Source organism: Nycticebus coucang, chromosome 21 (genome assembly GCF_027406575.1).
Source record: "Nycticebus coucang isolate mNycCou1 chromosome 21, mNycCou1.pri, whole genome shotgun sequence".
Taxonomy (NCBI): domain Eukaryota; kingdom Metazoa; phylum Chordata; class Mammalia; order Primates; family Lorisidae; genus Nycticebus; species Nycticebus coucang.
This window is the reverse complement of record NC_069800.1, coordinates 63,622,091-63,648,126: the sequence shown is the minus strand read 5'-3', so window position 1 is coordinate 63,648,126 and position 26,036 is coordinate 63,622,091. Positions and strand designations below refer to the sequence as shown.

The following is a 26,036-nucleotide window of genomic DNA, read 5'->3' as shown; positions in this document are numbered from 1 at the left end:
ACCCTTTTAGCACAAGGGATTTCAATAATAATAATAATAATAATAAAAAGGCCAATATGTCATCAGCTGAAAAGAGATGTACGTATAAACACAAAAACAGGGCAAACCTAATTATGAGATTGTTTTTGCAGCCCAGGGTCAATAACTGTGATATCAGGAGAATGATAATAACGCTGCACGCTGATGGGTTTTAAGCTCACAGAGAATAGAATGTCTCACTCGAAACACAAACAAAATTCAATAATATGCTCATCCCCACAGCTCCTTGTGTTCTGAAAAGTGTTCACTTCAGAACAGTGATCTCATCGGCAAAAATGTACCGGAAATTGCGTCAGCACAACAGAAGAGACTCTTTAACAGCCTGGCTCAGATGGTCTGACTCCAGCCTACACGTGGGTCTATCCACCGCTATTTGTAACAGGAAAGTAACTCTAGCCGTGAGCGTGCCTGTGCTAGTGAGTCTACACACCCGTCCGTGCAAAGCGTCTCTTCTTAAGTGAGACCCTAACTTGAAAATAAATAGGAGAAAGAACAAGCTCATGACCAGGTTTGTTAGAGGACTTCTCCTCAGGCCAGGAGTGATGGTCTTCAGCTGGTGGGCACCAGCTGGCCTAAGCTGGCAGGAAGGAATTGTCCAGGGGAAAATGTCCCCCAGTTCCTAAGCTGGTATGAGGAAGACTTAGGTGTTCTAGGCAAGATGAGGACTGAAACCGAGTCCCATCACATGTGCCTTGAACCTGCACCCTGACTTTTGAATCTCCTCCTCCCCTGACCTAAGAAGTCACAACTCATCACCTTGTCTAACCCCACTACAGCAAAGCAGTCCATGAACACATCACAGCAGATCTAGAGGCTTAATGCTAAAACCAAATGGCACACACCATACAGCGAGGCAGGGCCACTTGAGAATTCCCCACACCCCTTTGCAGGGGGAGGATTTGGTGTTTATCTTCAAAGCAACCTGCATGGAGGGAGGGAGGGAGGGATAGCCTTTTTTCCTTCCTTCTTTCATCTCAGCAGCCTTCGGACATACTGTGCGTGAGAATTTCTGTTCTGAGTTGTATACACAAATCAGACTCTTCTGATAGGATTTGCAGGATTTTCAAAGATAATTTGACTACAGGCAATTTTGTTTTAGGTGCTAGCTTTGGAAACCAGACCCCGCTTTAAAACATGGTCCCACGGAGCTATGGGAGAGGATTTGAGATCAAAAGACATCAAAGTGACATCCTGTGGTTTACAGTTACCACCTTGCTCTCCCAGGGCTTTCACCCGTAAAGCTGAGGTGACATTAGATGTTCCTTAAGGTTGAAGATGGCAGTTCCATAAAACTGAATGATGCCATTAGTTCCCTACCGTCCACACTGGACACCCCCAGAACCTTCTCCTACTGACACAACTTGAAATGACAAGGGGAAACCAAACCTCCAGGTTGCATGCTTTCTCTTGTTCTTTCTCAGAGAAGATCTGGAAGCTGGTTTGTTTTAATTGAGATTGGTCATGATCCAAGAAAGCTCAAGGTGTGGAAACCCAGGCTCAATCAATTCATTCAGCAAACACCAAGTCCCTGCCACTATGCTGGGCACCTGGTTGCAAAGGTAGAGGAGGCCCCATCCGCATGGTAAACAGGGTCACTGCTACTGGGGAAAGGCCACCTAAGATGAATCTTCTCACAATGGAGACCAAAATTTCACAATAAAGGATTAAAGACTTGGAGAATTTACCTTGGAAAATGAAAATAGGGGCGGTGCCTATGGCTCAAGTAGGTAGGGCACTGGCCCCATATACCAAGGATGGTGGGTTCGAACCTGGCCCTGGCCAAATTGCAACAAAAAATAGCCGGGCATTATGGCAGGTGTCTGTCGTCCCAGCTTCTAGGAGGCTGAGGCAAGAGAATCGCCTAAGCCCAGGAGTTGGAAGTTGCTATGAGCTGTGACGCCTGAGTACTCTATACAGGGTGATAAAGTGAGACTCTGTCTCTAAAAAAAAGAAAAGAAAAGAAAAATGAAAACAAAAGTTGTGCTGGTAAGCCTACAAAGATAAATATGAACCTTCAGTTTGGAGGCAAGAGTGATAAAGTGCAAGCTAACTGTTAACATCAACAAAAGTTCGCCAAGTCTTGATGAAGACGAGATAGTTTTATACAAAATTGTAGGGCAGACCAACAGGTGGTCTTCACTTTGCTGTTTACTTTCATGGCAAGATCACCAAGGGGCGTTTATCCCCCACCAAAAGACTGTAGGAATTTATTCATGTTTCCAAAGGCATCCCTTAAGCCTCCGGGATTCAAGTCACTCTCGGAATTATCCTTGTGAGTTTTCCCTTCTTCACCTGTACCTGTCACCTAGTCTGACTCTGCCGAAGGATGTGAATAAAGCAGGTCTCCAATGGTCATTTTCATCAACTTCATGAAATGCAGTGTCTTGAGCACAATTGGTGATTTCACTTGGCAATCAATTTACATTGTATTGTACAAATTAACCTGAACAGCGTGGATAAATGCTACGGCAAGCTGAGCGAGAGAGCGTGGAATGGGTCTAAATTCAGCCACGGTTAGTCTCTTAAGGGAAGTTCTCGTGCTCCCAGCCAACCAGCAAAGCTGATGAGGCCTGGGGGTGGATTTAGGGAGATGCTTGCTTTCTGGATTTGGATTTAGAGAGATGCTTGCTTTCTGTGGGACAGTCACTGACTTGGCATCTGTGAACACTCTTTCTAACAATCCCTCCGAAGAGGGGCTTGAGTCTAGGAGGTTACATCCACATATCACCACCTCTCGCCCTGACACAAAAGTGGGTCTGGGTACTCTTCAAAACAGCGACCCTCCCGCACCAGCCTGCTGTGTCCACTCTATTCAGTATCTAAACAGAAATTTCTAGTTCCTAGCTGGAAACTTAAACATGATGGACTCCCGTTTAGATTTAGGTTTAAAAAAAAACCTCAGTTGTCAGGAAAGTCTCACAGATTCCAATCAACGTAAAATCTCATAAATTAGGTCCTCATCCCTAATAACTCTGCTGGCCTTCTGTTTGCAGATGACTTCACTGCCAAGCCATCTGTTAATTTGAATGATGAGTACTGAGCTATTGGAATAGTTTAGAAGAGAGGGAAATTAAACATCTTTTTAAAAAATATTTTTTACAAAAACATCCTTTCTCTCTCATCCTCCTAAGTTGTTGACAGGAAGTATTCCCCCCAAAATAAAGAAGAAACAAAAAATCAGTTACAAGGTCTTATTTCCGTTCCTGGATGCAAGTATTCTTGATCACGTAACTTTTAAATGTCTTAAAACATTAATGAGGATTAGAACCTAAGGTTTTCCCTACCCTTTTTTTTTTTTTTTAGAGACAGAGTCTTACTTAGTCACCCTCTGTAGAGCGCTGTGATGTCACAGCTCACAGCAACCTCCAGCTCTTGGGATTAGGTGATTCTCTTGCCTCAGCCTCCTGAGTAGCTGGGACTACAGGCGCCCGCCACAACTCCCAGCTATTTCTTTGTTGCAGTTTGGCCGGGGCCATGTTTGAACCCAGCACCCTCGGTATATGGGGCTGGTGCCCTACTCACTGAGCCACAGGGGCTGCCCAGTTTTCCCTACCTTTAAATTGAGAAATCCCCCCAAAACTCATACACACACACACAAAGGTCGTCTTTTTTTTTTTAGTTGGATTCCATGACCTTTCCTCAAATTACGTCCCCTCAGGTAACTCAAAACAGCAGATCACTCACCTCCTCATTGTCCTGCCATGGAAAACAGCCCCTCACCCCCACAAAAAAGCATAAACACACAGGTACGCTCATGCAAACGCAGGCACACAGAAGCCAGGGCGGCCGTCCAGCTGAGGACCCAGCTCTGGTCTCCCTGCTGGCACCTTCCAGGTCAAAGAGCACTCAGGAAGGTTTCTGTGGGTGGTGGATGGGCACACGGGCCTTCAGGTTCTTTGAAGTTGGAGCATTTTGTTTTTAAACACCCAAGGCCCTCAGAGAGCCTGTCACTCCATGGTGAACTATTGATGTTGGCAAGTGGTGGTGATACAATCCCACTCCCTTTGATTTCCAGGTGGTATTTATTTTAATGCAGCCTCCTGCACTCCGCCTGGGTGGTGTCCATCATGACCGGTCAACCTCCACTCGCTGGTGTGCCCCACCCTCCATCCCTCTTCCCCCTCTAACACTTCAACAAGGAATGGGCAGTGATTGATTCTCCCCAGGCCAATGCCTCTCCCGCACCCCACAGGTTCACACCTGCCCTGCAGTGGGCATCCTCCGTGTTCCCTGTAATTGCTGGGAGGGAGGCCTTTGAAAATGAGCCCCAGGACCTGGGCCTCTAGCCCAACTTGCTGCTCAAATAATAAACATGAAAGCACAGACGTGCATCACCACTGCAGGCTGTGGCCGGGCGTGATTGCCTATGGGAAGGGGGTCCCAGCAGGGATTTGAACTATGGATGGCCTCTTGTTTCTTAGCTCTATATCTAGGTTTTGTTTCTTTTTCCCCACGATGGGGTCTGGTTTTATTTACCATCCATTGGTGCCCCCAGCTTGCTCTTGGGATTTGGGTGTGAAAAAGTAATGAAAAGCTGATGTTGAGGCAAGATGTATCTAGGACTGGGATTTTCCCCAAATGGAGAGAGGCTTGGGGTCTCCAGGGCTCCTCCTACAGCCCATGGTGCAGGTGCAGGACTCAACCCTGAGGCTAAGAGAAGCTTTTAAGGGGAAGATGGCGTAGAAAGAATAAAAAAATCACAGGCTTTTCAGCATATCTCTCTGCTGGCATTGGGCCCAGGGGTGGCACAACCACACCGGGCAGAGGCCCCGCTTCCACAGGGACAGGGGACGAAGTAACATCTCTGCTTTGGGTTGACATCAGCAATGGTCAGTGCCAGAGTGTGGGGCTGGACAAACCACATATGGGGGCCCTGCCCGTGGGCTCTCTCCCTGAAGGGAAGCAGATTAGCATCAAGGCTACCTGTGGTCACTTGGACAACTATTCTCCAAAGTGCGGAGTGTGTCCTGCGGGTGGTGACTGGGGAGATTCAGTTTTCCTTATATTAAGTTTACCGTAGAAATTTCCCACAAAAACTGTTGACCAACGAGAACCTAGATGGTGTGCATTCTTGTACACGGAAGTTCGGGTATGTTGTCACCTCTTTAGTTTAAAAGCACACCCTTAAGGTCACCTCTGTTGGTTCACAGGTGGGGGAAAGATTGCAAAGGTGGTTGACTATGACCCAAGTTCTAGTACACAGAACCAGTGAACAGATGTGGGGTGTGACCTCACTTGGAAAAAGGGTCTCAGCAGATGTAATTAAATTAAGGATCTCAGGGTGAGACTATCCCAGATTTAGTGAGGGTCCTAAATCCTTTGCCAAGGGTCCTATTAGAGGAAGGCAGAGGAAGACTTGACCCGCCATGATACAGAACAAGGCCAAGTGACGGTGGAGGCAGAGATCAGAATGATGTGAAGATTCCTGGAGGCACCAGCAGCTGGAAGAGGCTGGGAGGGGGAAAAAAGGGGAGCATGTGACAGCAAACCTCCCTGACCAAAGGCCTCGGGCATCAGACACAGCCCAAGGTCAGCCCTTGAGCCAAACAGCCCACAATCATGCACAAAATGATGGTAAGGTAGCCACCCCGCAGGTCAGATGGGGCCCTGCAGCCTCTCACAGAAGGCTGAGGGGCGGGGAAGGGAGGGGAAATTAAGGTCCAGAGAAGTTCAGCAATTCACCCTGGTTGCCCAGTGACTACAGCTTAAAATAGCCATTTTTCCAGGAAGCCATCGCCATGAGTCCAGCCCTTAGTTATTCCTGAGCACTGTCAAGAGTGAGCCTCTTACTGCACCTCGCGCAAGCCACACGCCCCGCAGCTCCACACGCCACCTGTGCCTCTTCCCACATGACTCTCAAGTGCACGCACTGACCCCTTTGAGTCTCACACCAGCCCTGTGGAAAGAACCAAATGCACTTGCTCTTTAGAGACGGGCGACGGTGGAGGCACCAAGAGCTCGGGTTCCTGTTTTCCCAGGCCCTGCAGGGCAGCTCACCTAGCCAGGGCCAGCACAGGTGGCCTGTACTCCGGGATGGATTCTTCTCTTCTCACCCCACGTCCCCATGGGTTTAGGGTCACTTTGTTGGTCTCTCAGATGTCATACCTTGGTCATCATCCCTCATGCCTCTGTCCCCTGCTGGCCTCTGGGCTGGGGCCTGCTCACCCTTGAGCCTGGTGCCTTCACCTGCAAGGAGAGCATTACCTGTCATTTCCGAAGAGGCTTTCCCGAGGGTCCTGCCTGAGGGCTCTGCCCGGTCCAGTCCCTCGGGTGGGGGAGCGTGGCAGCTTCTCCGTGGTGCCCAGGTGGGCTTGTGCAGTCTGCTGGCTCTGAGCTGCACACGGCTCTGCAGGAAACTCCCTTTGTACCTGTGGGATGGAGAACCGCGTATGCAGTGACCAGCCTCCAGGGCACATGCCCAGAAAAGTCTGAGAAGCACCTGTGGGGTACCTGGGGGGACACAGGGCTGGATGTCCTACTAGCTGATGGGCTCTGAGCAACTCCTGATCCTCCAAACCTCCACCCCGGGACATGGCAAGGATGATGCACAGAACACCTCACTCGGGAGGCGGCTGGAAGGCCAAAATGAGTTCATGTTTATAAAACGCTTCCCACAATTCTGAGCCCATTAGCAATGCTTACTTAGTAAAGGTTAGTTGCAATTAAATATTAAATTGTGTGGTCTTGGCTGCTTGCTGTACAGGTTACCCAGTAGAGCCTCCTGTGGTGATGGAGATGTCCTGTAATTTGCACTGACCTGTACAGTAGCCACAAACTCCATGTGGCTATTGAGCATTTGACGTGCAGTCAGTGTGTTTAAGAAACTGAATTTTAAATTTTATTTCATTGTAATGAATTTAAATAGCCACATGGGGCTGGCGATCCCCATCCTGGGGATCGCATTCTTTGCCGACACTCCATCTGTAGAAGCCCCACAGACCATCTGATCTGGTTGTTTCTCAAAGGAAGTATTCATCTCCCGAGGGAGGGCATGACCGGGGTAGAGAAAGAAAAATACTACAGCATCTCTGTATCTGTATTTTCATCTAGACTTGCTTATTTCTATCGTTACATGCCCTTTGCAAAGTGTTCAATGCATTAGTAGAGTCTAACATGCCCAACGTGTAAAGGAACAAACACGTACATACAGGTGCAGCCTCAACGTTTTTTACTGATAGGAATATGCAACCCAACCAGAATGTCCATCTGGTCTAGCACCCCCATTATGCAGGGCAAGGAACTGAATTATAAAGGCCTGCAACAGGCCTTAAACTCTCTTGAAAGATCTTTGCACTACTTCTAGCTACCTGGTGGAGCCACAGGTTATCCCCTCCCTCTGCAAGACCCAGTTTACAGTCTCTCTACTCCAGGACGCTCCTCAGAAGCAGCGAGGGAGGAAGGTGAGGCAGCCTGCCTGGCCTTCCTCCTTTCTCACTTGTCTGAGCCACTGCCAAGATCCAGCCGCAGTCCCCTAATCACTAGGGCAGCTTGCAGAATTTTAAATAAGATCTGCAGAATACAGTAACCTCTTGGATGCTGGCTTTTCCTGGCAGCAACAATGAGAAAGTGACTTTTTGTTCATCTTTCCTGGCCTCTGTGTTGGGGACAGCTCCCCTCAGCCAGGCACTGTTGCCTCCCCTGCCTGGGGCAGGAGCTGTCACTCCCCAGGGGACCTTTGAAGCAGTTGTCCCTGCTTGTCAGGATCACAGGTTCCTGAGCAGCTGTCTGAGCCGGGTGGGGAGCCACCCTGCTGTTTCCTAATCACAAACCCCTGACCCAGTGGGGGCTCCTGCAGGGCTGGGTGGAGAGTGATTTCCAAGTGCAGAGACAAAAGGAGGAAGGGAGGAGGGGCAGGAAGAGAGAATTCTTCCCCCTTCCAGGAGCTGCAGTCACCTCTGCCCGGAGTCTGTGGGGGACTGCCACAGACTTGCAGGTGTTGAGAATGGCACAGTGTGAACAGCAGGGACCTTCACTTTGGGAATCTGGACAAGCGAGAGACTAAGTCAAAATACCAGGGAAAGGCCCAGCTCCTGGATTCAGAACCTGTCGAGGAGGGATTTGATCCCTTTGCCCTTGGGGAGAGCCCAAGTGGAACTGGCCAGGTCTTCCAAGCAGCATAGCAGAAACTCTGAAACTTGACCACCCAAGGGAGTATAACAAACACATCAACATACAGAGGTGTCAACACAAGGAGCGAGGCCTAGAAGGGATTCGTGCATGTGGGGCATGTCAGGTCTCTGAAAACACAACCAAATTAAGGAGGCGGTCATTGTGGGGAGGCGGTCAGCTGTGGAGGTGTCTAGTTTGTCTAGTCCCGGGCAGGGTTGTTCTTTCTCTGCTCAGTCTCCCAGGATGTTGTGTGCAGCCTCTGTGGAGCCACAGTCTGCAAGCCTGTTCCTGTCACCTGTCACATACCTCAAGGTCTGGCAGGTACTGTGAGGTCCTGTCTGGAGCCCTTCACCGGGCAGCACATCCACACCCCAGCTATGAGGGGGACCCACTGACGCCCCCACTGCCCTGGGTATCAGCCAGGCCATGGGAGGAAAGGTGGCTACGAGAGGGTCTTGCAAGTTTGCACAGCTTGAGTCACACACTGGTGCTGGGGAGGGATTGTGGGGTCTGACACACTGTTCCCCTCACTGTTCTCTCTTGACCCCACAGGGAAGAACAGGGCAATGTGCAGTGTAGTGGGGCTGTGGGCCCTGGAGCTTCCATGTCCCCCTGTCTGAGCTCCTGTGCTGCCACCCATGTGACAAAGGGTCTCAGCCACGTGCAGAGTGGCCGCCACGTGTAGCTGAGGCCATGTGAACTCAGGGCCACATCTGTAGGTCTGCGTCACCTCATTCAGAGACTGTGCTCTCATTAACTGAGAGCGCCATCTCACTGAGTAAGTAAATTGTGTCGTGACTGAAGTGAGGAGACACAGGGCTCAGACAGGTAAACATCCGCTCCCTGAGGAAAGCTGCCTCTACTGGGAGAATCAGACCCTCAGGTCCGGGGCTTTCTTCTCCGCTCCCCTCTTCAATGACTACCATACGTTTTGGGGCTTTCACAGTGCCCCTCTCCTCCACAGCCTCCAGCCTCTCCATACCTCACTCTGATTCCCTTGGGTCTTCACAAAGCATCGTTCCATTTGTCGGAAGCTTCCTGGAACAAGTCTCTTGAGTGTTTCACGCTTCACACAGCATCGCACAGTTACAGATTAATCAATAAAATCCAATTCCGTGGTCCAGCACTTGCTTTGGGCGAGTCAGAGACGTGCTGTCTGAGCACTCCGGACCTCTATCCCACTAGTCAACGTCAGGGCATTAGGCATCTGAGTACGAATGCTCTGCGTCTGCCCATTTCCACTCTGAAAATGGGTCCTGCATTTTCTAATCTCTCACCTTTAACTCATGTAGTTTTGTTAATGAAAACAGCTATGTTCATTACAGCGTGGTACTTGGAGGTGGCAGAAAAAAAAAAAGAGAGGTGAATGAAACAAAATGAATGGCCCCGAAACAAACTTCAAGTATAAACGAGAAGCTAAACTATGGCAAATGAGTGGGATAAACTAGATTAACGTAACAGTGACAAGCCTTTAATATCAAGATCCAGAAAACAGAGGCTACAGACTTTCCAGCCACATACGATCTCTGTCACATATTCTTCTGTTACATAGACATATATGTGTGTATTTTACATTTATATATATTTATATACATACATAATCTTTTAAAAAATATATAAAAACCAATCCAGGCATGGTAGCACATGCCTATAGGCCCAGCGGCTTGGGACCCCAAGGCTGGATGATAGCTTGAGCCCAGGAGTTAGAGACTGCATAGGTGTGCTATGATCACACCTGTGCATAGCCACTGTGCCCTCACCTGGCAACACAGAGAGATCCTACCTCTTAAAAACCAAATCTCTCTCTCTCCCCCCATTATACACACACGTACACACACACATTCTCTTTCCATGCCTAGCTCATGACAGAAGACCAAAACAGGTCAAAATTGTATTTTACCCATGATCCATTGTTATCTCTATAAATTAAATTTGAAATTAATCCTTATGTATGTATATGAATATATAGTCATCTAAGAAGAAAATATAAGAGAACATAGTGTGTGTTCATGAGACAGGGAGATTGAGAGTAAGGAAAGATTTCTTAGAAAAGGCCCAAAAGTCACAATCATAAAGAAAAAGACAGCTTACATCAAAATATACGGCTTCTTCATGACAAACGGTTGAAAAATAAGAATTCCATTTCCAACAGTACAGCAGACTAAATTCTCTGAATGAATGCTTTCGTCCTCACTGAAAACAGCTAAAAATGCAGATTAAAATTTTAAAAACTTATACGTAAATGTATTGATGTCCTAATTAAAAGAGAAGAAATAGTTAAAAGCTGAGAACCAAGAGAAAAGTGAACCCTGGAAGATAAGACCGCTTTCCCTCTGAAGGCGTTTGCTAAACCAGATGAGCTGACCTTCCTTTTTTGTGCTCTGGTCGGCTACAGGGTGCAGGACTCAAACCCCAGAATGTATCACCCTGACAGCCAGGTAGAAGGCACAACCTTCCTTCCTGCACAAAAGTGAAACCTCAGAAGGTCATACCTCAGTATTTGGGTAAATTAAAAAGAAATACTCCCGGGCGGCGCCTGTGGCTCAGTGAGTAGGGCGCTGGCTCCATATGCCGAGGGTGGTGGGTTCAAACCCAGCCCCGACCAAACTGCAACAAAAAAATAGCCGGGCGTTGTGGCGGGCGCCTGTAGTCCCAGCTGCTCGGGAGGCTGAGGCAAGAGAATCGCGTAAGCCCAAGAGTTAGAGGTTGCTGTGAGCCGTGTGATGCCACGGCACTCTATCCGAGGGCGGTACAGTGAGACTCTGTCTCTACAAAAAAAAAAAAAAAAAAAAAGAAATACTCCCTACCCCCACCACCTGCTCAGGGAACATTAAAAAAATAAAATAAAACACTCCCAACTCAGATCTTACCACTGAGAGAAGGGGAAGATGTCTCTTCTGTTCATTTCCTCACACTAAGACTGTCCCCTTAACGTTTTGCAACCTGAATTCACACTACAAGGTTACCCAGAGAAAGGCCTAAAGTCAAGAATGTCATTGAATGTGGTGTCCAACAGGTGCCCCTAGGCACCTAGCAGAAGCAAAACAAGTATTTACTGAAGAGATTCACCTTCAACCCAAGTCTCAAAGTTCCAAAAATACCAGCTTACAGTCAAAAATTTCAACACTGACAAGGAAGTAAGTTATCATAAGTTAGAGCTAAAATACATAAAACAGAGTCAAATGTGCTGAGACTTCATGCGTTGGAATTATCATCGGATAATTCATTCATTCAGAGAATTCTCGAAAGCATTCATTCAGAGAATTTAGTCTGCAAAATATTGAGTGTTTTGTAAAAAAAAAAAAAAAAAAAAAGATTGACAATAAGACTAAAGTGACAAGAGACTATAAAAACTCTCAAGTAGGGGCGGTGGCTGTGGCTCAAAGGAGTAGGGTGCCGGCCCCATATACCAGAGGTGGTAGGTTCAAACCTAGCCCCAGTCAAAAACTGAAAAAAAAAAAAAAAAAAAACTCTCAAGTAGCCGGGCGCAGTGGCTCACACCTGTAATCCTAGCACTCTGGGGAAGCCAAGGTGGGTAGATTGCCTGAGCTCAGGAGTTCAAGACCAGCCTGAGCAAGAGTGAGACCTTAAAAATAGCCAGGTGTTGTGGTGGGTACCTAAAGTCCCAGCTACTTGAGAGGCTGAAGCAAGAGAATCGCTTAAGCCAGCAGTTCTCAACCTGTGGGTATCGACCCACAGGAACTGTATTAAAGGGCTGCGTCATTTAGGAAGGTTGAGAACCACTGGCTTAAGCCCGAGAGTTTGAGGTTGCTGTGAGCTATGATGCCATGGCACTCTACCTAGGCTGACAAATTGAGACTCTGCCTCAAAAAGAAAAAAACCTATCAAGAAGATTTGAAAAACAATTCCATGGAGCCTTTTGGAAATAAAACTCACTAGACCAATGAAAGTGAGGGTGTGGGGGTGTGGGGCTCAACTGAGAAGCCAGTGCAATAGACCAGGGACTTCTGGACAAGATGGCATAATAGTAACCAGATTTACCATCCCATATAAGGCACCAGAAAAATGCCTGAAACAGTGGTTCTCAGGAAACTCACCGTCAAGCAATGATGGCAGTGATTGCTGATAGACAGGAACAGGTGAGGGGAGTGTGATGATGCCTCAGCTTCTTGATGGAGAAATTCTCTAGGACTAGCACCATTTGTTGGAAAGATTTTACTTTCTCTGCTGAATTTCCTTTGAGCCTTTATCAAAGGTCAATTCACTATATATGTATGGTCTGTTCCTGTACCCTCTGTTCCATTGACTTATTTGTCAACTTCAATGCAAATATCACACTATCTGGAATACTTCAACTTTATAGTAAGTCTTCAATCCAGGCGATGTAATCAAGTTAGTGTGATATTTGCACTAAAATAGAAAAATAGACCAACAAACGATGCTAAAACAACTAGCTATAACCACATGTAAAAATAAGCACTTTTATCCATACATCATACCATACACATATATAAAAATTAAGCAAAAATAGATTATACACCTAAATATAAAACCTAAAAGTATACACTTTTAGAGAAAAACTTAGGAGAAAATCCTTGCAGCTGTGGTTAGGCACAGATTTTTTTTTTTTTTTTTTTTTAGTTATGACACTAAAAACATAATCAACAAAAGCAAAAAATGATAAATTGAATTTGATCAAAATTAAAGACATCTGCTCTTTAAAAGATGCCAATAAGAGAATAAGAATACAAGCTGCAAACTGAAAGAAAAATATTTGCAAATCACATATCCAAGGGAAAAAAACCGACGTATAACCAGAATACATAAAGAATTTTCAAAATTCAATAATAAGAAAACAACTCATTTTTTAAATAGGCAAAAGATCTAAACAGACACTTGGCCAAAGATGACATGGACTTATAAAATAGGCATATGAAGGATACTCATATCGTCAGTTATTAAAGAAAAGCAAATTCAGACTGTATGAGATACCAAGACACAACTAGGAAAATGACTCAAACTAAAAAGAATAACCAGACCCACTGTCAGCAGGTAAGGAGAGAAGCTGGAACCCTCAGGCACTGCTAACAGAGGTACATATGGAACCACTTTGGAAAACCGTTTGGCAGCTTCTTACAAAGTTTATGAGACATCTACCATGTGGTCAGGCATTCCACCCCAGGTATGTAAAGCATATGTTCATAGGAAGACTTACATGTGGGTACTTATAGTCATTTCATTTATAGTAACCCCAAATTGAAACAAATCAAATGTCTGCCAACAAACGAACACATAAGCAAATTGTGTCCTAGCCACCCAATGATGTACTATTTAGCAATAAAAAAGAATGAATTATTGATACGTGCAAAAATGTGAATTAACTTTCAAATAATAATGCTACTGGAGGGGGGCAGCTAGATTAAAAAAAAAAACAGAAAGGAAGGAAAAGAGGCATATATCTTTCTGTAGTGATGGAAAACTCACTGGGGATGGACAGTGTTAGGTGGGAGGAATTACAGAGGCACAGGAGAAGATTTGGCAGGATGAGAGATGTGTTCATTATCTTGACTATATAATTTCTTTCACAGAAATATATATGTGTTCAAACTTATTAAGTTGTATATTTTAAATATTGCAATATTAAAATTCGATTATGCTTCAGTAAAGCTTTACCCCCATTAAAACCTCAGTATATTAAAAAAAGTCTAGTAAAATTTTGAAGATAAATCTGAACAAAGTATAGCACAGACAAAGTTATTAAAAGGAGGAGTGAAGAGACATGAAAGCTAGAGATGGTCTAATCTGTCTTATTTCAGTGTTTCAGAAAGAGAGGACAGAGAACAAAATAAAGGCAATGTTTGAAGAATAATGGCTGGCAATTTTCTAGGAAAACAATAACCCACAAGTCCTAAAAGCTGGATGGATTCCTAGCAGAATAAATAAGAAGCAACATACGCCTACATACATCAAAGTAAAACTATGGAACACCAAAGAACGAAAGGAGATCTTAAAAGTAGCCAGAGATAAAAGACAGATGGGCAAAGCAGTAGCTGACTCACCACAAGAGGGGAGCCAGAGGGTACTGCAATGGTAGCTTTGATGTGCAGAGAGAAAATAATTGTCAGACTAGAATCGTGTGCCCAGGAAAAAACAATTTTCAGCAATCATGATGGAATAAATGTATTATCAGAGGAATAAAAACTGAGAGTGTGGGCAGTGCCTGTAGGTCAGCAGGTAGGGTGATGGCCCCATATACCGAGGGTGGCGGGTTCAAACCCAGCCCCAGCCAGCTAAAACAGTGGTGGCAACTGTAGTAAAAAATAGCCGGGTGTTGTGGCAGGCACCTGTAGTCCCAGCTACTCGGGAGGCTGAGGCAAGAGAATTGCTTAAGCCCAAAAGAGTTGGAGGTTGCCGTGAGCTGTGACGCCACAGCACTCTACTGAGGGTGACAGAGTGAGACTGTCTCAAAAACAAACGAACAACAACAACAACAAAAAAAAAAAAAAACTGAGAGCATTCTCATCTCCAAAGGAAATTCTGAAGAATGATGCTGTAGGTAGAAGAAAATAATTCCAGGAAGAAGACATAATATACAGAAAAAAATGAAAAGATAGGAGAAGGGGAGTTATGTGGGTACATATATGTATCAAGCAAAGAATCTGGTAACAACTAACATTACTAAGCACACGGGGAAAGGGTAAACTCTCACTCATGGGATGAAACACTCAATAGCAATTAGGATGAACAAATCTGACCCATATACACTGACTTGATGACATAATGTTGATCTTAAAAATCAAACTGAAGAATGATAAATTCAGTATGACATTTATATACATATTTTACAGACACAACACAATATTTTAGGTTATCAATGGAGATGTTGATGTGCAGTCAAAGTATGAACATGAAATGATTTGTGCCAAAAACAGAAAGCTACATAATTATCATTTTAGTTTAATTTTTGTTTTCTATGCATCACAAAGACAATATATAAGGTAATATTACATGAAGACAACTGAAGTGAAAACGGAAAGATGGAGGAAGACATGGGCTTCTTGTCCGAGGAAAGAACACAAGAGTTAGATGATGGATAGATACACAGGTGGGTGGACGGATGGATAAATATCTACATGTGTAACATACCTAGGTGGGTGGATGGATAGACTAGTAGGCAGACTAATTGACCCTGCCCAAAGATGTCCATGCCCAAATGTCCAGAGTCTTGGAATATATTAACGTACATGGTAAAAGTGGCTTTGCAGATGTGATGGAGGCTACTGACTTCAAGGTCCAGGATTATCCAGGTAAGCCCAATCTAATCGCATGAGTCCTCGAAAATGAAAGAAGCAGCAGAGATTGGGTTGAAGAGGTGAGAATGAAGGAGAGAAGGAGAGATTAAGTGTGAGGAGGCTCCACCTCACCGTGCTACCTCAGGACGGGGAGGGAAGACAGCCACCAGCTGAGAACCTGAATTCTGCCCACAGCCCAGATGTGCAGGAAGCTGAGCTCCCCTGGAGCCTCCAGGAAGGAATCAGCCACTGACACTGATTTTAGCCCAGGGAGACCCACCCTGGACTTCTATGTACAGAACTGTAAAGTCATAAATGTATGCCATTTGAAACAACACACAAGGTTTGGTGATTTGCTACCAGCAGTAATAGAAAACCAATACAGACAGACTGGCAGATAGAATTCTACATCAAAGAGAAGTTTTTCTGTCTGGTTATCTGCAAAGCCAATCTTTATAAAATAAATCCTAGGATGTGACTGCCTTCGGTCATAAAGTACCATATGAAAAATAAAAGGATTTCAACATACGCGGTCTTTTTGAAGAGAAAAAAAAATGTTCTATGTCTGCTAGCCTGCTGATAGCCTCCTGAACAGGGAATTTGAAGCACTTTTAGAATTAAGGGTCACCTTCCAGTATCTTCCCAACACTGGCACTCAGAATAGGACACCGACTCTGTGTCTCTGAAGATTTGCCAAGCAAGGAGAATTGGAGATGCTATTTCTTCAAGAAGCTCTATCATCTAACATGTGACTTCATCACTAGAAAATTAATTAAATTTGAGACTTCATGTGGATCAAACAAATTGGTAGTTTCCTTTATTAAATCTTTGCAGGCCAAATGCTGCCCAACTGGTGGCTTAACAAGAAATTTGTCTTTAAAGAAAGCCCTTCCCCTGTGTCATAGCCAGTGTCATATTTTCTTATAAATCATCTCCCCAGTCAAAGACATGCCCCAGACATTAAAAGCACAAGTCTCAGCAACTGCTAACAACTTTCTAGTATGATGATGGGAAGTCATAATGGAAAACCGAATCCTACTTCTACTAAACGGGTTCACCTAGGAAAGCCCTTTGTTGCAGACACGCCCTAGGTAGGGTGACCTCCATGAGTCATATCTTTCCTTTACAGTGTGGGTAGAAACTGTAACTTCCTTCCAACTAATGACATATAACAAAGTTAAGGGTTCTGTGTTTATGAGATTAAAGTCCCTAATCAAAAGGTAGATTATCTTAGGTGGGCCTTACCCAATCAGGTGAGCCCTTTAGAAATAAATTTTGAGGTCAGGAGTTTCAGACATCAGAGATACTGTCTCCATTGTTAGATTTTACGAAGTGAGTTGCCATGCCTCAGAAACAACTCCTGCCAACAACCTGAGGGGTCTTGGGAGTAGATCCTTCCCTAGCTGACCTTCTGGGTGAGAGTGCAGCCCAGTGACACCTTGTGATTAGACCCCATAAGCCTCAGCAGAGAATGCACCTGTAGCCCCAGCAGATCCTGTAAACTCAAGCTCCTGAAGGCATATGGGATGGTGCCAGCAGATCACCAGAGTGTGCTGGAAATGCAGACTCCCAGGCCATGCCGCAGACCCGCCAGCACCACAGGGAAACTGCAGGTGACCAGAGTGCCCAGCCCAGGCTGGGGAGCAAGACCTGCTGTTTCAAATCTGGGTCCGCAGGGAGGTGGTCTGACTTCTCTATTAATGCTGTCCCCCGTGTGGGGTCCTTGTAGGATCTAACCAGACAGCGCATGCAACAGCGCAGTTAGTACCCTGCCTGGCACACCTCCAGCTCTCAGCAATGTCAGTTCTGGTAGACGTGGGGGACTCACCATCTCTAACCATCAGGTGCTGAGCAGCCGTGGGGGAGGGTCAGGAATGCACTTTGCCTCTTGAAGGATACCTAGGCTTTTTAGATAAAATATCTACAGTAGGGAGGGAAGGTGACAACCATCCAGGAAAGGAGAAGGCTGAGAGCCTGAATGTAGAGGATGGATGCATCAGTGACCTGGGTGCAGAGTGTGGTACAGGGAACAGGGCCAGGGCAGAGGCAGCGCCACACCGCACCAAGTCGGAAAGGAGGAGGAGATTACAGGAACGAGAGCGTAAAGCTTCTGGGGCAGAGAGGGTGAGAGCTGGTTAAAGAACCTGCCTTTTGGGTGGCACATGTGGTTCAAGGAGCAGGGCGCCGGCCTCATATACCGGAAGTGGTGGGTTCAAACCTGACCCCAACCAAAAAAAAGAATCTGCCTTTTAACTTGTGGGTAATGGGCAGGCTGAAGGGTTTTGAGCAAAGGAGCAAGACGATCAAGAACGACATGACAGGAGTGGCCTTGGAGTCCTAAGTCCCCGGTTTGTTGTTGATGGACATGTGCACATGCCTGGTGCAAAGAAGAGTCTGGAAGGTTGTGCTCTTAAATGTTAATGGTGATTATCTCTGAGTGGAGAGAATACTAGCGTGTTTTATAATCTTTTCTTTGCTCATCTGTATTGTCTAATTTTTCTGCAAAGGACGTACATTGCTTGCATAATTAAAAAAGCAATAAAAGCTGTAAATAATTAACATGCTCTCTCTTCAGGACTTAAATTGGATGAATGTGTTTTCAACCCAGTTATTTCAAACATTTGCCAGATTCCTGGCCTGAGAAAGGCACCACTGAAAAACACACAGGTGGGGGGGGCTAAGCAGGGCAAACTGACGGGGAAACAAATGTGGTCCTTTAATCTGGTCTCTCCACCAACAAAACATGGCTGCTTTCCACGCAGCACAGAGCTGCCTTTTGGATTCCATGTTAAGTTGGTCTTAGAGGCTTTGCTAAATTGCAGGGTACAGTTCCTGAAACTGGGCAGGTGTGGAAATGACAGGGGTGGCCGCACACCCTACCTTTTAGCGGTGATCCTCAGTTTTCTCTGCTTGCCACTCCCACGTGACATCTTGCCCCTCCTCCGAGGCAGTCCTCTCTTCCCTTCTGGCTCAGACACTGGGTCCTGGGACATCACCCCTGGGACTGTCGGGTAGGAAAGCTGAAAATACCAGGCATGTTGGCATCATGTTGCTCAAAGCCCTCATGATGGGGACAACCCAGAAGGGCTCCCTGTCTACAGAAATCAAGGAACAGAAATGCTGCGTGGACAAATAGCCTGAGCCCCTGTGAGATGCCGGCCAGGTAACTGCTAGAGCATGCCTGGACAAAACCTTCTGAAACTCCACCTGGGCTGGCTCTGCAGAGGCCCAGAAATACCACCGCCAGCTCTTTTTCCCTCCTCCCAGGCCACCTCCCCAGGAGGGCTGAGCCCCTGTGAGATGTCAAAATAGAGGTCACTGTGGGACCCCACATCTCAGTCTCAATACATTCTTAATGAACCTGCTGCTCTCAGGTGAAGACAGCACCTCCCCCACCTTCAGGGGCCCCCCTGGGGAAGACAGAGCAGCTTCAGGGCCCTGGACTCCAGGCCGAGTCATTCATTGTCTAGTAGGGGTAAAGCTGGGGCCCCAGGACCCTTCTTGGCTGGGCTAGAGCCTCAGTTAACGAAATCCAGGGCATGGATTTGCCCTCAATGGAACTACAAACTTACCATCTAATCACCAGTGAGGACACCCACATTTCCCTTCCCATCACCGTTCCCGGGAACCTCGGAGGTAAGTTTCTGTCCAATCACAGTCATTATTTCTCCAAAGCCCCTACTATAAGGACCTTCTCCTCCAGAGTGTTTTGTTTTGTTCCTGTCTAGGGTCTATCTCTCAGTAAGAGTTTCTGGTTTATAATCTCAGATTACCCAGAACGCTCTCCTCTGTGGTAGAGTGTTACATTTTCCTTTTTGCCTCTGTTACCAGGAAGCTCAGTTAAATATTATGTCTAGATATGAACGATATCTAGAGCAGTGGTTCTCAATCTGTGGGTCACAACTCCTTTGTAACAATGAAAATACATCACAGCCTTAGGAAGGTTGAGAACCACGGATCTAGAGTCTCAAGTACAATAATTCTTTTATTTGAGATTTCTTTTTTTGGGATTTTCTTTTGCTTGTATCTGCATTTTTGACCTCTATTCTTTCCCACCCTAAATGCAATAGCCCCAACCTCCCCTGGGAAAAAGCTGAGCAGACATAATGAACACCAAGGGACAGCTTTACGCTTTACCTCCTGCCCGCCGAGCACCTCTCTCAGCCCTAGGCGTTGGGCAAAGCTGGGCATTATCTTGGATATCTGGGCTGGCCTTCCTTCTCCAGGCCTCATCTGGGCCCATCCTCCGTTGTTCGTGGGCAGGGCGTCAGGACCCTCATCCTGGAGACTGCCACCCGGACAGTGCAGGGTCGAGTACACGGATGCCAACTTCCCCTTCTGCTCCATGGGCAGAGGGACGCTGCGTCTCAAGCAACACCATGTAAGCCGGGGCTCAGCCTTCAATGAGGGGAAGGGGCTCTGGGCCCTGCAGCTCCTGGGGGTCCCTGAGTGGGAAGACAAGGCCAGCTCGGGCCAGCTGGGGCACACAGCCTGGGGCCGAGGTTGAGCTGTGATGAAGGAGCCAGGCTGGAGGGGACAGCAGGGACTGAGCCCTGCCAGAGGCCCTGTAGGAGGATCTTCTAGAACACCCCCTGGAGGCCCCCCTGGCTCCCAACTAGGCACCCAAGGACTCGAGACAGCCCCAGAAGGCCTGGCCCTTGGGAGAGCGCCGCCCACGCAGAGGTGACGGATCGCATGTGCCTCACCCTCCCTGACTGAGACTGTGGGGGCCTCACATGTAGGGGTGGGTGGGTAGGAGGTGGTCTCCCTGGGGGGCCCTGAGGCTGGGCCAGGGGACAGAGAGGTCCCAGGGCCTGATTTAATAAAGGATACCTCTTCCTCTGGCTGCCTAGTCCTGCAGAAAATACCCTGGCTTTGCCCAGGGCCCTGGGGAACAGGCAGTGGAGATGGGGCCTCTGCCTGAGGTAACCTGAGCAGGTACTTGGGGGAGAAGGCATTGTCTGCAGCAGCGGTGAGGACACCCGGAGCTTGAGGCTGGGACGTTAGTGGGGTTTGCTGCCCGGGGGCCATCGTTGCAGAATGCCACAGGGACACCTGGTCCTTCAGCCTCATTTGCTTTGGGGCAACAGAAGCAACTTCAGAGGAGGGTCCAGAGGATTCCAGGGACTCCCCGGCCTGGCGAGGACTCAGGTGCTCCCCCGGGTCGATGTCCTGCTCAGGTCCCCCTGAGGCCTCTGCCCCCACTGGCTCTGGTGGCTCCCAACTGCCCAGCACCTCCACCTTCAGCTTCTTCTTCTCCGAGGGGAGCAGGTCCTCCTTGGGGCCACCACTGGGCTGTGTGAGGACCGTTTGAGCCCAGGGGCAGGTCTCCTTCACATCCTCACCACTTCGCGTATCTCCTTCTAGCTTAGGGTCTGGCAAAACCTGTCTGGGAGCCTCAAGGTTACTCCCTTTAAGAGGGGCAGGTGCTGGGGGCAGCTGCTGCCCCAGTTCCTGCCTCCCGTTTGGAGAAAGCAGAGGGCTCTTGCTGCCGGAATATGGGACATCTCTGTCACTGAGTGTGGGGGATGACACAGCCCTATCCACCCTGGACTCGTTACTGTCTCCCGCTCTGGCCGCAGGCTCCCTCTGCTTAGGGGGCTCGGGCACCAAGGAGGCCTCTGGGGTCTGCAGGCTTCCCCAGGGCTCTGACCTGGCTCCTCCAGAGATATCCCCAGGGCCATCCCGCGCGGCAGCCTTTTCCCGGGGAGGAAGGTCCAGTTCTGTTCCACTGCCCCCTCTCACCTCCCTGGCTTTCTTGCCTGCCTGGGGGCTGGCCTTCGTTTTCTGGTAAATTCTCTGGAATGTCTCATTCCCGTACACTTGCCACTTCTCCTGGGAGAACAGCTTCAGCCTCCTCTGGCCACATTTCCTGTTGGTCGCTCTGCCCTTCCTGGCTGACCCCTCCCCGGGGGCGGCTCTCTTTCCATCCTGATCCTCCGTGGGGACCGGGGCCTCTCCATGGGGCGTCCACGGCAGGTCTTCCACAGCCGCCTGTCTGACCAGGGCCCGGGGGTGTCCGCAGGTGACGTCGGCCCAGGTCAGCCCTGAGCGGCAGCCGAGCCGGGTTGGGGTGAGCCTCGGGCTTAGGGTCTTCTGCGTCCTGGGGCAGGCGTCCTGGGGGCCCAGTGGCTCCCGCCACGTCCTGGAGCCCTCAACAAAAGGTAGCGAGTTGCTCCTGGTGACCGGGACGCACTCCACGGTGCTGGAGAGTTGGGTGGGGACGGAGTGGAAGAAGAGGGGCCGCGTGGTGTCTGGGGGCGTCCAGGTGGAGCGCGCGGCCCCCAGGGCGGCCCTCCTGCGGCCAGGCTCGGGGGCGCGGATGTCGAAGTGGAAGGAGTCCTTGTAGGTGTAGGGCAAGGGCAGGTCGATGCTGCCCTGCTTGCACAGGCCGGTCTTGCGGGGCCGCACGGTGTCCAGCTGGGCGTCGTCCACAACCGCCTGGTTGTGGGAGATGAGCCGGGCGATGCGCTCCTCCAGGCGCCTCTTCTCCAGCTCCAGCCCGGCCGGCCGCGCGCCCCCCGACGCCGGGCCCACCTCGCCCTCCGACTCGGCGCTGTGCTCCGACAGGCTGTGCAGGGGGCTGGGGGGCGCCAGTGGCTGCTCGGCGCTGTCGGAGCGAGACAGGTATCCAGAGTCGGTGCTCTCACACTTCCTCAGCCGGCCCTCGGCCGCCTTGGCTTCCCAGGGCTTCTCCGACGACGTGGCCTGCTGGCGCTGCAGCAAGCTGGGCTTTCCGCCTGCGTTAGACTTCTGTTCTAGCAGCTTCCTCCAAGGTTGCGAGCCAGCCGCAGGGAGCCCAGGGGACATAGTGAGGGCAGAGTCCCCGGGAGTCTCTCTGTTGGCAGATGTGGACCCTGGGCAGGGAACAGCGTCCGGCTTCATATCTAGGTTCTTGGCAACAAGGAACGCTCCGGCACCTGGAGAAAGAGGCCCCTCCGACGCGCTCTCGTCCAGCCTCTGGCTTCGGCTTTCCCCACTGCCCTCTGCTCTGGAGGGCTCTCCGGCCTTGCCCCCCTCCTCCAGTAGGCCGCCCCCGCCCGCCTCGGACTCCGAGGACAGCCGGGAGTTGTTGAGGTGCGTCTGCGTTCGCCTGTGCTTGTACAGGTTGCTCTGGGTCTTGAAGGCAATGCCGCAGGTGGCACACGGGAAGGGCCTCTCCCCCGTGTGGGACCGGATGTGCTTCTCCAAAACGCTGGGCTTGAGGCAGTCCCGGCCACAGTGCGGGCACAGGTGCCTGCCAGCATTCCGCAGTTTGCCTGGGCTGCCCAGCGGGGGTCCCAGGCCTGGTGACAGGATGGGCAGAGTGCCCACGATGTTCACAGTCAGCGCTGGGGCCGCTGGCTTCCCCACCTGGGCAGGGCCAGGCCCTTCAGGCTGCAGCAGGGGGCCAAGGATGAAGGGCACACTGCCTCCGTCCAGGCTGCCTGTCACCAGGGGGGCACGGGGCTGGAGGCCCCCAGGAGGCATGGTGTGGTACAGTGGGATGGGCAGGGCCTTCAGGAACACGGTGGGGGCCAGGCCTTGCTCTGGAGGCAGGATGACAGGGCCCAGGGTCAGGTGCGGTGAGGCCTGGCCACCAGGAGTCCCAGGGTGGCCAGGAGTGGGAGCTGGCTGTTCCCTGGCAGGAGGTGCAGGGCAAGTGGGTTCTGGAACCTCCATTCCACACCATCCGGGCAGTCCAGGATGCCGGACAACCTGCAGGCAACAAGCAGACTTTACCCTGGGTACCACTGTTCTCTCATCAGTAAAGTCTTCCCTACCCAACATTTCATCACCCCCTGAAGCCTGGCAACAATCCCCCAAGAAAAGTACTCCATGCTCAAATTAGAAAAGGGGAAACTGAGGCTCAGAGAGCAGAAGTGATTTGTCAGGCAGCTGATACATAGCAAAGCAGGATTCTGACCCAGGTCCATCTGAATCCTGTCTCTCATTTAACATGACCACAGGGCACTCCCGATTCTTGTCCTCTATATAGGTCCTTAGCAGATTTGTCACTGTTGTGCCCTGACACTAGTAGAGTACCCCATGCAAAGAAGACATTCAGCAAATGTGAACTTCATGAAAAAGAAAAGCCAGACAGCTACTCCAGGTCCTAAAGTGCATAGTGATATTATGCAAGTCCCTTTCCTTATCTAAGATCCAGTTTCTCCATCTGTAAAATGGATAAGGAATCAGGTCCAGCCTCCTCTGGGTCTCTGAGTCTCTGCAACAGGAGGAAAACTGTAAGAAAAAAACTGGCCCAAGGAGGGTTTGCCAGATTTAGGAAACAAAAATCCAAGACTCAGAGTTAAATTTGAATTTCAGACAATAATGCAAAATTCTTTAGAGTGTGTCCCAAATATTGCATGAGAATTACTTTTAGTATAAATATATCCCAAATCACACATGAGTCATGCTTATACTAAAACACTGTACATTGCTCACCCGAAATTCAAGTGTAACTGATCACCTTATTATTGATCTAGTAACACCACTTCTTTAGCCTCAAGTCAAGGCTTAGGTGTCCACTCAAAAGTGGAGCCTCCAAAGCCCCTTTTAGACCCAATTAGAACAAAACTGGTTCCTTCTAAACCAAGAGCAGGGCAGGTGAGCAAGAGAGGCCCAACCATGCTCTTTAAGTCACAAAGAAAAAGCCAGATGCAGTGGGGAAATTTTGGACAGGCTAGAGAATCAAGGGTTCCCAGATCCTTTTCTCCATCCCCTAGGAGCTCCATGAGCACTCTTCACCCATCCCCAACTCAGCTCCCGCAGGGCAAAATCCACATTCCCACCGTTAGCAGCAAGGTGGTCTAAGTAGGGTTATGCTGGAGCCAGCTCAGACCAATGTCACTGGCTCAAGAAGACTGATGGTCAACTTTTCAGGAATTTTGCAATCCAGTTGTTAAACACAGCCATAATTAAAAGTTTAACTACATAAACTTACAATTAAATAAATTATATTAAAACAAAGATACTACACCTGGATATCTGTATGCAGAAGAAGTTGGACCCCTATCTCACACCATATAATAAAAATTAATTCAAAATCAGCTACAAACCTAAATGTAAAAGCTATACTACTCCTAGAAGAGGAAATAGGATTAAATCTTCATAACTTTGTATTTAGCAAAACATTTTAAAGATATGACATAAAAAGCACAAGCATCCAAAAAAGGAAAGAAATTTGACATCAAAATTGAAAACTTTTGTGCATCAAAGGGCACAGAGAAGTGAAAAGGCAATCCTCAGAAGGGGAGAAAATATTGGGAAATCATGTATCCAATGTGTATATACAGAATATGTAAAGAACTTTTACAACGCAACAACAAAAAGACAAATAACCCAATTTAAATGAGCAAAGGACTTGAACAGACATTGCTCCAGGGTAGATATACCAATGTACATCAAAAGATGCTCTATCCCATGAGTCACTGGGAGCTATGACTTCACACCTAGTAGCACTAGTAGCATGGCTGTTGTAATAATAATGATGAACTGAAAATAACAAGTGTTGGTGAGGATGTGGAGAGTTTGGAACCCTTAGGCAGGGCAGGTGAGAGTACAAAATGATGGAGCCACTTTGGAAAACAGTTTGCCACTACCTCCAAGGGTGAAAGAATTGAAAACAGGTATTCAAACAAAAATATGTCCATGAACGTTCATAGTTGCTCTATTCAAAACAGCCAAAAGGTAGACATGACACAAATGTCCACATAATTGAATGTTACTTGGCCAGGAAAAGGAAGTGTTGATACATGGTATAACACAGACAACCCTTGACTGTACTATACTCAGTGATAGAAGCAGACACAAAAGATGACAGGCTGTATGATTTGTGTGTATGAAAAACCTGAAACAGGCAAATTTCTAGAAACAAAACAAAGAATAGTGGTTTCCAGAGAGCAGGATAGAATTCAGAGGGACTCCCTATCTGGGCTTTCCTCTTGGAGTGGTGAAAACGTCTGGGAACTAGATAAAGGTGGTGTGCACAAAACTCTGAATGTACTAAATGCACTGGATTGTATATTTTAGTTAAAATGATGATTTCACTGTAATGTGAAATTTTACCTCAATTTAAAATGGGTACTGTCTCAAAAGAAGAAAAAAAGGTACTGTCCTCAGCGCAATGCTCTACCTCCAAAGTAAACGCAGCCAGAAATTTTTGAACAAAACTCAACTTCCACAATGGTGAAAGAATTAAAAATGTCCACTGGGATGTTCAAAAATCATGACACCCCAAATACAACCCGGCTTATCAATTCTCTCAATTAATGTGAATGGTTTAAATTGTCCTCTAAAGAGGCACTGGCTGGCTGACTGGATACATAAACTCAGACTGAATATCTGTTGTATACAAGAATCTCATCTTACCTTAAAGGATAAAAATAGACTCAAGGTGAAGGGATGGACTTCTATAATACAGGCAAATAGAAACGAGAAAAAAAGAGGTGCTGCAATTTTAGTTGCAGATACAATTGGCTTTAAACCCACAAAGATAAAGAAAGATAGGGATGTTCACTACATATTTGTCAAGAGAAACACCCAACATGAGGAGATTTCTATAATTAACATTTATGCACCATACCAGAATGCTCCTCAATTTATAAAGCAGACCCCAATGGATATGAACAACTTGATATCTTCCTGCACTAT

The 26,036-nt window shown here is 47.9% G+C and overlaps 1 protein-coding gene across 2 annotated transcripts in view; it reads right to left on the bottom strand.

The window, feature by feature from the left end:
• ZNF831 (zinc finger protein 831) overlaps window positions 1–23,465 on the bottom strand; it is a 62,443-nt gene extending 38,978 nt beyond the window's left edge. The window contains exons 1-3 of one of the 2 annotated variants that reach the window (XM_053574807.1): window positions 19,539–23,465; window positions 18,282–18,421; window positions 6,244–6,407 (exon numbers count right to left, since the gene is read on the bottom strand). In XM_053574807.1, coding sequence (XP_053430782.1) covers window positions 6,244–6,407; window positions 18,282–18,421; window positions 19,539–23,171 — 3,937 coding nt within the window. In that variant the 5' untranslated portion in view covers window positions 23,172–23,465. Of the gene's footprint in view, window positions 1–6,243; window positions 6,408–18,281; window positions 18,422–19,538 lie in introns of those variants that run through there. The other variant, XR_008376632.1, reaches the window with a different exon arrangement.
• Window positions 23,466–26,036: the final 2,571 nt, after the last annotated feature.